A 12,469-nucleotide genomic window follows, 5' to 3' on the forward strand; every position below is an offset into this window, starting at 1 on the left:
GGTGGCCGGTCTCGGAGAGCACAGCCAGATTCTCTGCCTTCCAAAAAGACGTCTGTCCTGCTCGAGGTCTGGATTACAAGAGAGAGAAGCAACTGCGCTCCGCTCCGCAGGACGCTCCGGCGTCCACACACGTGACCGGTATCCCGCGCATGCTTTTGGCTAAAATCAGTGGCGTGAATTCGTTAGCAGTTCCAGCAGAGGTCTCAGGGCATCTCCTATCAGCAGCTTTAGCTGGACAGAACTGCATCGGTTTTAAAAGACAAGCGACTTGTGTCACGTGGACACGGCGTGAAGTACTCTGGGAGAAAATTTGAAAAGCCTATGAAATATTTTTTTTTTTTTTAACTGATTCCCTACCTTGACTGGCTCCCATCCTATATGAATATGAAATTGTGACCAGTTTACATATCTTCTTCCTGGTACGTCATATTTTTTGTCTTAGATTGTATATATTTACAAAACAGTTAATAAAATTCAGAGATTGTACAAAAGAGATAGCTCTGACACAGCGTTTCGCATTCGAAGATCTATAACAGAGGCATATAAGTGCCAAAACTACCTCACACTCAGCTTAACGGCTCATACAGTTACGTCGCTGACATGAATATTATACAGAAGAATGGAAAAGAATATTGTGGATTTGTCAGATGACGATGTTGCTAATGTGACTGGTGATCATCAACTTTCCGTTTCAGGGCGATGCTGCAATATATACGCAGCGTGGCGCGACTCCTGTACGGGTATATGAGCACCGACATACAGGCAAGAGATTAGTATGGCATTCATACATTTCAATGCGCTTGCGGTAAACGTGGTAACGTGAAAAACGGTGACGTTATTACACCGATAGACATCCATCACAGAATGAACGATGTGTTTGGGTCAGCATGTATGTCGAAAATCACCACTGTGAAATGCTGCGCTATGTTCCGTGCTGATTGCGATTCGACACAAGACGATCTGGGACGCCAGCCTCATCCATGAAGACACCCGACCTGGTCTCTCCTCAGGTGATTATCGCTCCCTCTGTCCCTAAAAGCACCCTTCAGGTGTTATAGAGTCCTGTCGTACGAGGGTGTGCAGTAGGCAGTTACGGACTTCTTTGCGCAGTGGGACAAGGTGGTTTTACCAAACGGGTTTTTTCAATCTGGTACGTCGGCGGGATGGTTGCGTCAGTGTCGACGGCGATTATGCCTGATTGGCATACCGTTTCTCGAATGTGTGGCTTTCTAACGGGAACATTTTGATCGCCTCTTATACGATAGCTTAAGTTGCCAGAGAGGCAGTTCTCAGGTTGTGCTTGATGATGGAAGCAGAACTTTAAAAAAATCAGCTTCGTAGGATCCATCAAGAAAAATCGTTTAACAATGTCAAATTGTGCAAGATGTCTGAAATTTTCAGGAATATAACTGTAATTTACGATATGTACAAGAATGAAGGAGAAAAATAATAGTGGAAGACCAAGAATGGACTGCTCAGATTGGAAACAATATAAGAGGGCGATGCCCATACTATTTATCTAGAAGCAATGACAGAAATAATATAAAGGTTTAGGAGTGGGATTAAAATTCAGTGTGAAAGGATATTAACGATAAGAGTCGCTGATGACAGTGCTACACTCGGTGAAAGCGAGGAAGTGCTGCACGAGCTGTTGAATGGAATGCACAGTGAATTCACAGTAAACCGAAGAAAGACAAAAGCAATGGAGAGTAGCAGAAGTGAGACTGGCGATAAGCTTAACAACGAAATTCAGGATCGCAAGCTACATGAAGTGAAGAAATTCTGCTACCTTATAAGCAAGGTAAGACGTGAACAACGGAGTTCAAAGGGTTCAAATGGCTTTGAGCACTATGGGACTTAACATCTGAGGTCATCAGTCCCCTAGAACTTAGAACTACTTAAACCTAGCTAACCTAAGGACACCACACACATCCATGCCCGAGGCAGGATTCGAACCTGCCACCGTAGCGGTCGCACGGTTCCAGACTGAAGCGCCTAGAACCGCTCGGCCACCACGGCTGACTGCAACGGAGTAAAGAGTCCATAAAAAGCAGGGTAGTACAGGCAAAGAGGGCATTTCTGGCCAAGATATGTTCGCTGCTCTCAAACACGGGCTTAATCTGAGCAAGAAATTTATGAGAATCTGCGTTTGGAGCACTGCAGTGTACAAGTATGGTAGTGAATCGTGGACTATGGGAAAACAGGAAGAGATGAGAATCGCAACGTTTGAGATGTGGTGATACAGAAGGATGTTGAAAGTTAAGCGAACGAGTAAGATAACAAATGAGGAGGTAAGGATGATATGGAGAACACTGAGAAGAAGGAAGGACAGCATGATGGGACATGTGTAAGACAGTATACTTCCATGGGATTTGGGGGGGGGGGCTGTGAAGGGCAAAAATAGTAGGGGAAGATGGAGACTGTAATTAATCCCGCTAATAATTAAGGGAGTTTCGTGCAAGTGCTGCTCTGAGATGAACATATGAGAGGCATTAGACTCGAGCCGCATGATGCTGTAAAAAGAGAATCAATATTTAAAATCAAATTAACATCAGCAAATAGGTTTCAGGATATCACTTCAAATTTCAAGGTATCTTCTCTCGAAGCATTGTTGGACAACATGTCTTTAGGTGGCGTCTAATCTTGCTAGGTTGTTCTGACCCTGGTGCTGGTACAGTGGTGTGTTCGTAGACATTACAATACTAACTTATTTAAGGTTTCCATTTCTCTTCCCGCGCTACTTCCAGGAGAGTGTGTTGACTGTTCAAAAAGGCATAAGCTTTCCACACGTGTCAGCGGGACTTCAGGCGGGATCGGACCGATACTGTTGGAAATAGGGGACAAGGAGCATCTTCCATTCTCTGGTGTGGCTTGTTGTTGTCTCAGGTTCAATTACAAATATCGCCAATATTTCAGATTCTCGCGTTTTGTCTCATTAAGAGACAGTGCGGAACTGTGTTGAAAGCCTTCCAGAAGTTGAGGAACAAACACAAACCCAATAGCTGGTATTTACTGCGTTATTATTCGGTTTATCAAAGAGTAACCTGGGTTTAACACGATCGCTGCTCGTAGTACTCATGTTTATTTCTATAAAGCACATTTTCGGTCCCTATAAACAGTTGTTCTCTAACCACCATGCCGTATTTAGGATCTACAGACCCCTAGGCTGAATATGTCGTAAGGCCCCTAGAAGGAAAAGTTCTATGGTAACTATCCTGTAAAAATAGCATTTTAAGGAAATTTTTAATTTAAAAATCCTGTGATTGTAGCATCTGAGATTTAGTATTTAACCCTAAAAGATTCTATTACACAATTTATGATTTGATGAACTGACTGGATTAAGAGAACAGAAAGAACGCAAATAATAAAGGTATTGAATGCGCTTAATAAAAATCCCCATGACTAAGAGTAATTAAAAAGAAAAGAACAAAATCCTTGGAAAAGTCAGTATTCCGATTTGAACAAAATCAGACTGTAACTGTAAGGAAAAGGAACGTAACAAAAATGCAAATTTTAAATACTTTTACTTAAAATACAATACTTTCCCGAAATGTCTCATTAACATACAAAGTTAATTGAAACTGGTATTCCACAGTTTCAAGAGCTCACGAATTTGTATGTGGTGGCAGGAAGCAAGAGATATTATGAGTCCTGGCTCGCATAAAATGAAGACCGAGAAAATCCTCTTTCCGAGAAAACGTATTCATTTCATAGTGCCAAAATCCCCTCAGTGTTCATTGAAAATTTTGGATCAACACGTTTGACGGACTCCACTGGAAGTTCGACGCAAAGGAATGCGGGGCTTGAGACGTGAATGCTGACTTACGAGGGGCATTCAGTTAAGGAATGCAACACATTTTTGTTCTGAAAGTAGTTGGCTTTATTAAGTATTCCAATACACCGTATGATCCCGCACTCCTCTGGCTACAAAAATCTATTTTTCAACATAATTTCTGTACAGTGTGATACCATTACGCCACCCTTATGGGACGGCCTGTACGTCCTCATGGCGCTGTCTTCTAGTGGTCTTGCTGCTTCAGTAACCCCCACCCCCCTCCCCCTCCCCCCTCCCCCCATCATCCACGTACTGCTTCCTGCAGAGCGCATCTTTTATTGGGCCAAACATTTGGAACTTGGAAGGTACGAGACTGGTCTGTAGTGTGAACAATCCTACGAAGTTTTGTGAGCTCCTTTTGGGTGCGCAGACTTGTTTAAGGCCTTTGCGTTATCATGAAGAAGGAGAAGTTCGTTTGAATTTTTATGGTGGACGAGGACACTAAAGTCGTTCCCTCAGTTACCTGACGGTAGCACAATACACTTCAGAGTTGATCGTTGCACCATGAGGGAGGACATCAAACAGAATAAATAACTTCAGAGTTCCAGAAGACCGTCTCCATGATTTCACCGGCTGAGGGTGCAGCTTTGAACTTTCTCTTCGGAGGAGCGTAGGTGTGGCGACGATGCATGGATTGCCGTATTTTTCCCTGGTTCTAAGTGATGAAGCCATGTTTCAAGTGACGAAGTGATGAAGCCGCGTTCGACACATACTTGCCACGATCAGCCTCGTAACACTTAAACAATTCTGCACAGATGGCCCTTTGTTTCTCTTTATGGTATTGTTAGGCGGCGAGGCACACAGCTTCGAGTAACCCAGCTGGTGGACCAGTGTGTCAGCGCCACCAGCAGAGACGTCCAGTGGAGCAGCGAGGTGTCTGTGATTAGCGAACGAGAGTGTCCCCAAGTTCCAACATTCCTGCAGTCACTGCTCTCAGATCGGACAGATTTGTGCGAGCTTATTGTGATATCACAGACGCATCACCCAACGACTCATCGTGCTTTTTTCACTGCCAAGTCTCCGGAGATATTCCGTAATCGCCTATGAAAATCTGCGATGCTCTGGTTTCCCGCCCAAAGAAATTCAATTACAGCTCACTGACTGGATTGCACCTCCGTTACAAACGCCATTTTGAAGGCTACATACAGCTCCGGCACTTATCGGAACATCATGAAAGAGAAAGGCAGAAGCGGTAATATTCCACGATGTCTCAGGACAAATTCCGCATTTTTCAGCCGACACTGCCAGAAAAACAAATAGTTGCATTATTTATTGAACGCCCCCACGTAATTCACATGAGCTGCCACTCTTCTCTATGCAATTATTGTCTTTTAAAAGAAATAACTACTTCATTTTAAAGTGTCTGTGGTGCATATATATTTACGATGTTGGCCCCTATGTGGTGTGGACCCATGAGGTACAGCCTATATAGTCTTAGCTTAAATGAAGCATTGATAACTACACTGCCTGACACAAAAAGTGAAGTACCTTCAAGACAGGGTCGGATGTCAATGTAACTTCATACATGTACACACCATACTCTGTGACAGATAGTACGGGCGCCAAATAGTATTAGCGATTTTCGTGTTTACCGTTTTAACAGGACAGGCGGGGTATACAAGGGGCGTGAAAACCATCAGTTTTTGAGTAATCACTCGGAAGTACACGGAGATGCCACGTTCTCGTGTGAGACTGTGTTACAAGGACCTGACAGAGTTTTGAAGGGGCCACTTCGTGAGTCTGCATTTGGGCTCCTGCGCGAATTGTTCAACATACAACATTTGTGGGGAATTCAGATATGCTGGTGGACCAATGATGGACCGAATGGGATCGCGAGGGCTGGCGTATTCGTCGTCAAGATTCCGGTCGACGCCGTGTCATCTTGTTGTGTACCATGGACATCTACGCATCTGTGGGCATGCCGTCAGAGATCAAATAATTTAATACCTGCAACATTCTCTGTCATACGGTATCCTTAATCGGATTCCAACAGCAGCCAGACAAAGAAATCATCGTCCGATTTGTAGGCTGCCGTTAACACTACGACACAAACGGCAGCGTTTGGAGTCCTGTCACGACCGGGAAGCATAGACTCCTGACTAATGGCGCCGCTCAGATTTCAGCGATGACTCGCGCTTCTGTACTAGCTCGGATGACCATCGTCGCGAAGGACGGTGGCGACTTGGGGAGCAGTCCCATTCTTCCAGTGTTTTGGAGAGGAATAGCATCGTTACTCCTAACGTTGGTATGGTGAGCCATCGGACGTCAGGGGAACTCTGATGACACATCCTGTCTCATCATTTGTTACCTTTGATAAGACACGATCGCGGTGCCATTTTGCAACAGAAAAATGTTTGTCCACACATGGTACGTGTCTTTACAAACGGTTAGCGTGGCTCAGAGGTACTCCTGTGGCCAGTAGAGTCCCCAGGTCTGTTCCTGAGAGAACCTGTGGGGAATCAGCTCAGACGTCATCTCCATCCCAGTGCCACCATCCAGGATATCGAGGAGGAGTTACAACAGTTGTGGGCCAACTTGCCTCACAAGAGGATACCAAAGCTGTATGACATCCTTCTCGATCAGATTAGTGCATGCATCCGGGCGAGAGAGGGAGTTACTTCGTACTGATAAGAGGGCTCATACTGCCAAGTTCTTTGTAAATTTTACTCGACTGTGTAACTTATGAAATAACACTACGTACCGTCTCAAATGGTGAAGTTTCATTTCGTTTCCTCGTGCTCGTGTGGACGCTTCACTCCTTTTGTCACACAGTGTACAAGCGACAAGCTTATGATAAGTGTTCTAGAAGCCAGCAAGGAGTTACAAGATCGTGCTTACCCTGGTCTGCACGACGCAGTTCCTGTCGGGCGAGAGCGAGAGCCGCACGTAGGAGTCTGGGCTGTCGGCCAGCTCCTTGGCCTCCAGCACGGTCACCACCAGCTCGCCACTGCTGCTCGTCCCCGGAAACACAGAGAAGCAAGCTGTTATCCAAGTGTGCGTTCTGCCGCGGAATGAGTCAGTTGACACAAAAGTTTTCTGGCGATGCCGACGCGTCGTGTTGTACAACTCACTACTGTGTCACTGAACAAAACCTACATTTTGGCCACAATGATTGTTTCCTTCCCATCAGTCTACTGGTAATATACTTTTTGTCGAGGGTCCATTATAGAAGGTGATTCAGAATTCCTATTACACAGTTATATGTATTGTAGGGGGGTCTCAGGACAGCAATATTTGGTAATAAACACATGCCCCAAATTGTGCTGTTTGGAATATAAACGAATTTGAAAAAACTTCAAAAGATACGCTGCACAAGTAAACAACAACGTATACTCGACGTGGAGACCACGAGTTTCGTTGCACGAAGTTTGCCTGAGAATAATGCACTCATACACATGGTCTGAAAATCCTGAACTGTCCTGTATGACCTGCTCTGCAGCCATTGCACGGGCAAGAAGATCGTCCTGTGGTTCCACAGGAGTGCCGTATACAATACTCTTTATGTAGCCCCACAGGAAAAAGTCCAGAGGTGTTAAGTCGAGCGAATGCGGTGGCCAATGAAACTGTCTACAGAGACCCATCCACCTGTGCCCAAATGCTTGGTGAAGGTGTTGACGGACGTAGCGCGAAAAGTGGGCTGGAGCGCCATGATGCTGGAACTACAGCTTCAGACGAGTATGTAACGGCACATCCGCCAAACGCTGCACCAGTACGTCTTGTAGGAAGGCCAACTATCTGTGACTCGTTAGATCGGGCGGTACAGTACACGGGCCAATCAGACGACCATGGATAATATCAGCCCACACGTTATACCGAAACGATATTGAAATCCATGGGATTGTCTGGTATGAGGGTTTTCCTCACCCCAAATGTGGCTGTTACGAAGGCTGAGTAGACCTGAAATGCACTTCATCTGTGAAAGAATGATCCAAGGAAAATCTGGCACGTCGACACAACGGTGTAGAAACCATTATAGGTGCGTGGCGCAAAATTAGCTGGACTCTGCAGTTGCCCCCCTCTGTAGGTAGTATGGGTGAAGCTGCTGCTCTGGAATACACCCACGGAACCTGCGATGTCGCGGGTACTCGTCGACGATTTCTGGTCGACCAGTGGGCGAACTTCCTCTCCAACGCCAACAGCGCGACCTTGAAGGTGCCGATTTCCTGAAGCTGTCGTCCCAGTTTTGCAAAAATGGCATGTGATGGACAGGCACGACCTGCAAATCGTTTTTGATACATGCCACCGTTAATCGACCATTTTGTTCACTTTCATCGTAGATGAGCAGCATACCGGTATATTAAGAAAACGTATACTGAGCCATTCTGCAATGCACCATCTTTTTCTATCACTCAGAGGCAGCTGATGTACATGGGCGTCAAGTCATTGGACTGTTCTCTGATGAAACTTGAATGACGTCACACGAGATATCACATGAGACGAGACACCGACCTCTGTCAACGTGTATTGCCTTCCCATCATTCAGAGTCGTTTATCTTTCAAACGGCATATTTACGGACATGGTTTACTACTGGACATTCCTGCCCTGAGTTCCCTCTACAATGCCAATAAAAGTTAATCAAAGGAATGACGACATTAGCTTCTAGTGGGTATTGGAATAAATCAATGAGGAAAGTTTCAAATTTGTGCAGGGCTGGGACTCGAGCCCGGAGTTTTCCGTTTCTCATGAATTTCTGGACACGATCCCCGATGTACACAAATTTCCAACTTATTCGGACACTACTGCCCATTACTCTAACTAATGGCTGTGGTCGCTGATTCCCGCAGGAGTTCGGGAATGTTTGTGCATCTGTATGGAAGGGATCATTGGGCGTTTGGCCCTAGTTGTATTCAGAATGATCCAGGAGGAATGTCACATAATTTGTTTGGCGATTCTACGTGTGAAAACAAACCGAAAAATTAATTTTGTCAAATAAATACGTGGTTGGAGACCGTGGACGTCATTTGAAATAAATTGGTGATGGTGTAAAGCAATCAGCCACAAATTGGTTTTAGGTGACTTTATTAAAAAAATACCGTTACTGGCTTTGAATTTTCCACAATTTATCATCGAACTTTTTTTGATTTCATCAAAACAAATTACACATTGGTTTCCTGTGAGTTGCCAAGGGATAAACAACAATTCAGAATCATAACCAGACCTACAAACTGGTTTTTTGTGACTACTTAAAAAAATACAGTTACTGGTTTCGAATTTTTCACAATTTATCATCAGACGGTTGTTTCCTTGCTTTCATCAAAACAAATTATACATTGGTTTCCTGTTAAGTTGCCCTAGGATAAATAATTCAGAATCATAAACGTGTAACCAAATGGTTTTGCTACATACACTCCTGGAAATTGAAATAAGAACACCGTGAATTCATTGTCCCAGGAAGGGGAAACTTTATTGACATATTCCTGGGGTCAGATACATCACATGATCACACTGACAGGACCACAGGCACATAGACACAGGCAACAGAGCATGCACAATGTCGGCACTAGTACAATGTATATCCACCTTTCGCAGCAATGCAGGCTGCTATTCTGCCATGGAGACGATCGTAGAGATGCTGGACGTAGTCCTGTGGAACGGCTTGCCATGCCGTTTCCACCTGGCGCCTCAGTTGGACCAGCGTTCGTGCTGGACGTGCAGACCGCGTGAGACGACGCTTCATCCAGTCCCAAACATGCTCAGTGGGGGACAGATCCGGAGATCTTGCTGGCCAGGGTAGTTGACTTACACCTTCTAGAGCACGTTGGGTGGCACGGCATACATGCGGACGTGCATTTTCCTGTTGGAACAGCAAGTTCCCTTGCCGGTCTAGGAATGGTAGAACGATGGGTTCGATGACGGTTTGGATGTACCGTGCACTATTCAGTGTCCCCTCGACAATCACCAGAGGTGTACAGCCAGTGTAGGAGATCGCTCCCCACACCAGGATGCCGGGTGTTGGCCCTGTGTGCCTCGGTCGTATGCAGTCCTGATTGTGGCGCTCACCTGCACGGCGGCGAACACGCATACGACCATCATTGGCACCAAGGCAGAAGCGACTCCCATTGCTGAAGACGACACGTCTCCATTCGTCCCTCCATTCGCGCCTGTCGCGACACCACTGGAGGCGGGCTGCACGATGTTGGGGCGTGAGCGGAAGACGGCCTAACGGTGTGCGGGACCGTAGCCCAGCTTCATGGAGACGGTTGCGAATGGTCCTCGCCGATACCCCAGGAGCAACAATGTCCCTAATTTGCTGGGAAGTGGCGGTGCGGTCCCTTCGGCACTGCGTAGGATCCTACGGTCTTGGCGTGCATCCGTGCGTCGCTGCGGTCCGGTCCCAGGTCGACGGGCACGTGCACCTTCCGCCGACCACTGGCGACAACATCGATGTACTGTGGAGACCTCACGCCCCACGTGTTGAGCAATTCGGCGGTACGTCCACCCGGCCTCCCGCATGCCCACTACACGCCCTCGCTCAAAGTCCGTCAACTGCACATACGGTTCACGTCCACGCTGTCGCGGCATGCTACTAGTGTTAAAGACTGCGATGGAGCTCCGTATGCCACGGCAAACTGGCTGACACTGACGGCGGCGGTGCACAAATGCTGCGCAGCTAGCGCCATTCGACGGCCAACACCGCGGTTCCTGGTGTGTCTGCTGTGCCGTGCGTGTGATCATTGCTTGTACCACCCTCTCGCAGTGTCCGGAGCAAGTATGGTGGGTCTGACACACCGGTGTCAATGTGTTCTTTTTTCCATTTCCAGGAGAGTATTTGTGTTGTAATTCAACTTACGTGAAATGTCCATCTGGTGCATTCGTTATTGCGTTATACCACTTTCGCTCGGTATGTTGTAAATCAAAACATATGGTGCACATTGAAAATTTTTTGTGACCGAAGTTTTTTACAATGCAGTGCAACGTTTGTGCCTGTGAAAATACAAACATCCTTGAAGATGTATTTCATTGGAAGAAAAATGCAAAAACGAATGCGCGAGATGGACATTTCACGCAAGTTTCATTCCAACACAAATATGTTCCGCAACCATTTGGTTACACGTTCATGATTCAGAATTATTTATCCTAGGAGCCGGCCGCGGTGGTCTCGCGGTTCTAGGCGCGCAGTCCGGAACCGTGCGACTGCTACGGTCGCCGGTTCGAATCCTGCCTCGGGCATGGATGTGTGTGATGTCCTTAGGTTAGTTAGGTTTAAGTAGTTCTAAGTTCTAGGAGACTAATGACCACATCAGTTGAGTCCCATAGTGCTCAGAGCCATTTGAACCATTTATCCTAGGGCAACTTAACAGGAAACCAATGTATAATTTGTTTTGATGAAAGCAAGGAAAAGACCGTCTGATGATAAATTGGGAAAAATTCGAAACCAGTAACTGTATTTTTTAAGTAAAGTCACTAAAAGCCAATTTGTGGCTGGTTGCTGTACACTATCAACAATTTATAAACCGAAAAAATCCTGTGAACATGTGTCCGATTTCCGATCGTTACGGAACTGGAGCCGAATGAAGACTACACACATTCATGGATGATTATGAACACAAATGTGAATATTCCTTGCCAAAATGCTGTGTCTGATCCGTCCTACAAGAAGTGTTCAAAAAGTCCCCGCCCATGTCATTGCACTTGTCGACACGTTGGAGGGAGTGTTGTGTTACACATCGAACATCACCTCGGCGGGTTTTAATGCAGCCAGCAGCGTCGGTGATGGGAGAGACAAGTTCTTCATATGTATCCACCTTCGTAGCATAAACAGCCTCCTTTAATCAGCCCCATAAACATCAGTCTAATGTGGTTAGGCAGGGTGACCTGGCAGGCCAGTTAATGGGTCCGCCACGGTCAGTGCACAGTTGAAGTAATGTGTTATTCAGATACTGGGATACTTGTCTGGTACAGTGAATAGGTGATCCACTATATTGCAATTACATTTACTGTTGTTGCTCTAATGTCATGTCTTCCAAAAGTGCAAGTAGGTCTTCTATCAGCAAATAAGCGTATGCTGGGACTGTCATGTGATTTGACAGAAACACATGCCGTATCACAGAATATCAATCGCACCATATCAGACGTTCACTGATAACCTAACTTGGAACCTTGCTTCCCTAATGTCATGTTGGTTCTCTATCGCTTATGATAAGACCTGCGGTTGTTCATGATACCATTGCGTGTAAATGTAGCCTCATCTGTTAATAAAGTGTATTGCACGACGTCTCTGTGTGCTGCCAACGGTTCACAAAATTGTCATATGCTTACTGAAACACCTGGCTACAGATGCTGCACGAGCTGCACATGGAATGGGTACAAGCCCTCGGAATGTAACGTAGGCCCACTCGCCATTCTGGAATGTCGATCTGACGGCTAAAGCGCCGTGTACTGGTGGTGGGATTCTGTTGTACCATTGTAATAATGTCTTCCCTTTCCTCAGCCGACTGGACGGCTTCGCGTTCTGATATTACTGGTACACCGGTTAGTGTTCTGGATTCACTTAATGTCTGAAAAAAAACTGGCAAATACCAGGCACAGGGGATTCGTCGATCCGGGAAACGTCTCTGGTATTTTGTCAGAACTGCATGGCCACTGGTATTGAAGCACCCATCCACACACAACGTGTCTGCTTATTCTAGAAG

General features: G+C 46.0%; 1 protein-coding gene across 1 annotated transcript in view; it reads right to left on the reverse strand.

Moving 5' to 3' along the window:
* LOC126355445 (synaptotagmin-12-like) overlaps positions 1-12,469 on the reverse strand; it is a 310,563-nt gene that overhangs the window by 36,484 nt on the left and 261,610 nt on the right. The window contains exon 5 of the mRNA XM_050005754.1: positions 6,674-6,785. Coding sequence (XP_049861711.1) covers positions 6,674-6,785 — 112 coding nt within the window. The remainder of the gene's footprint in view (positions 1-6,673; positions 6,786-12,469) is intronic.

The sequence above is a fragment of the Schistocerca gregaria genome, chromosome 3 (assembly GCF_023897955.1).
Source record: "Schistocerca gregaria isolate iqSchGreg1 chromosome 3, iqSchGreg1.2, whole genome shotgun sequence".
Classification (NCBI taxonomy): Eukaryota; Metazoa; Arthropoda; class Insecta; order Orthoptera; family Acrididae; genus Schistocerca; species Schistocerca gregaria.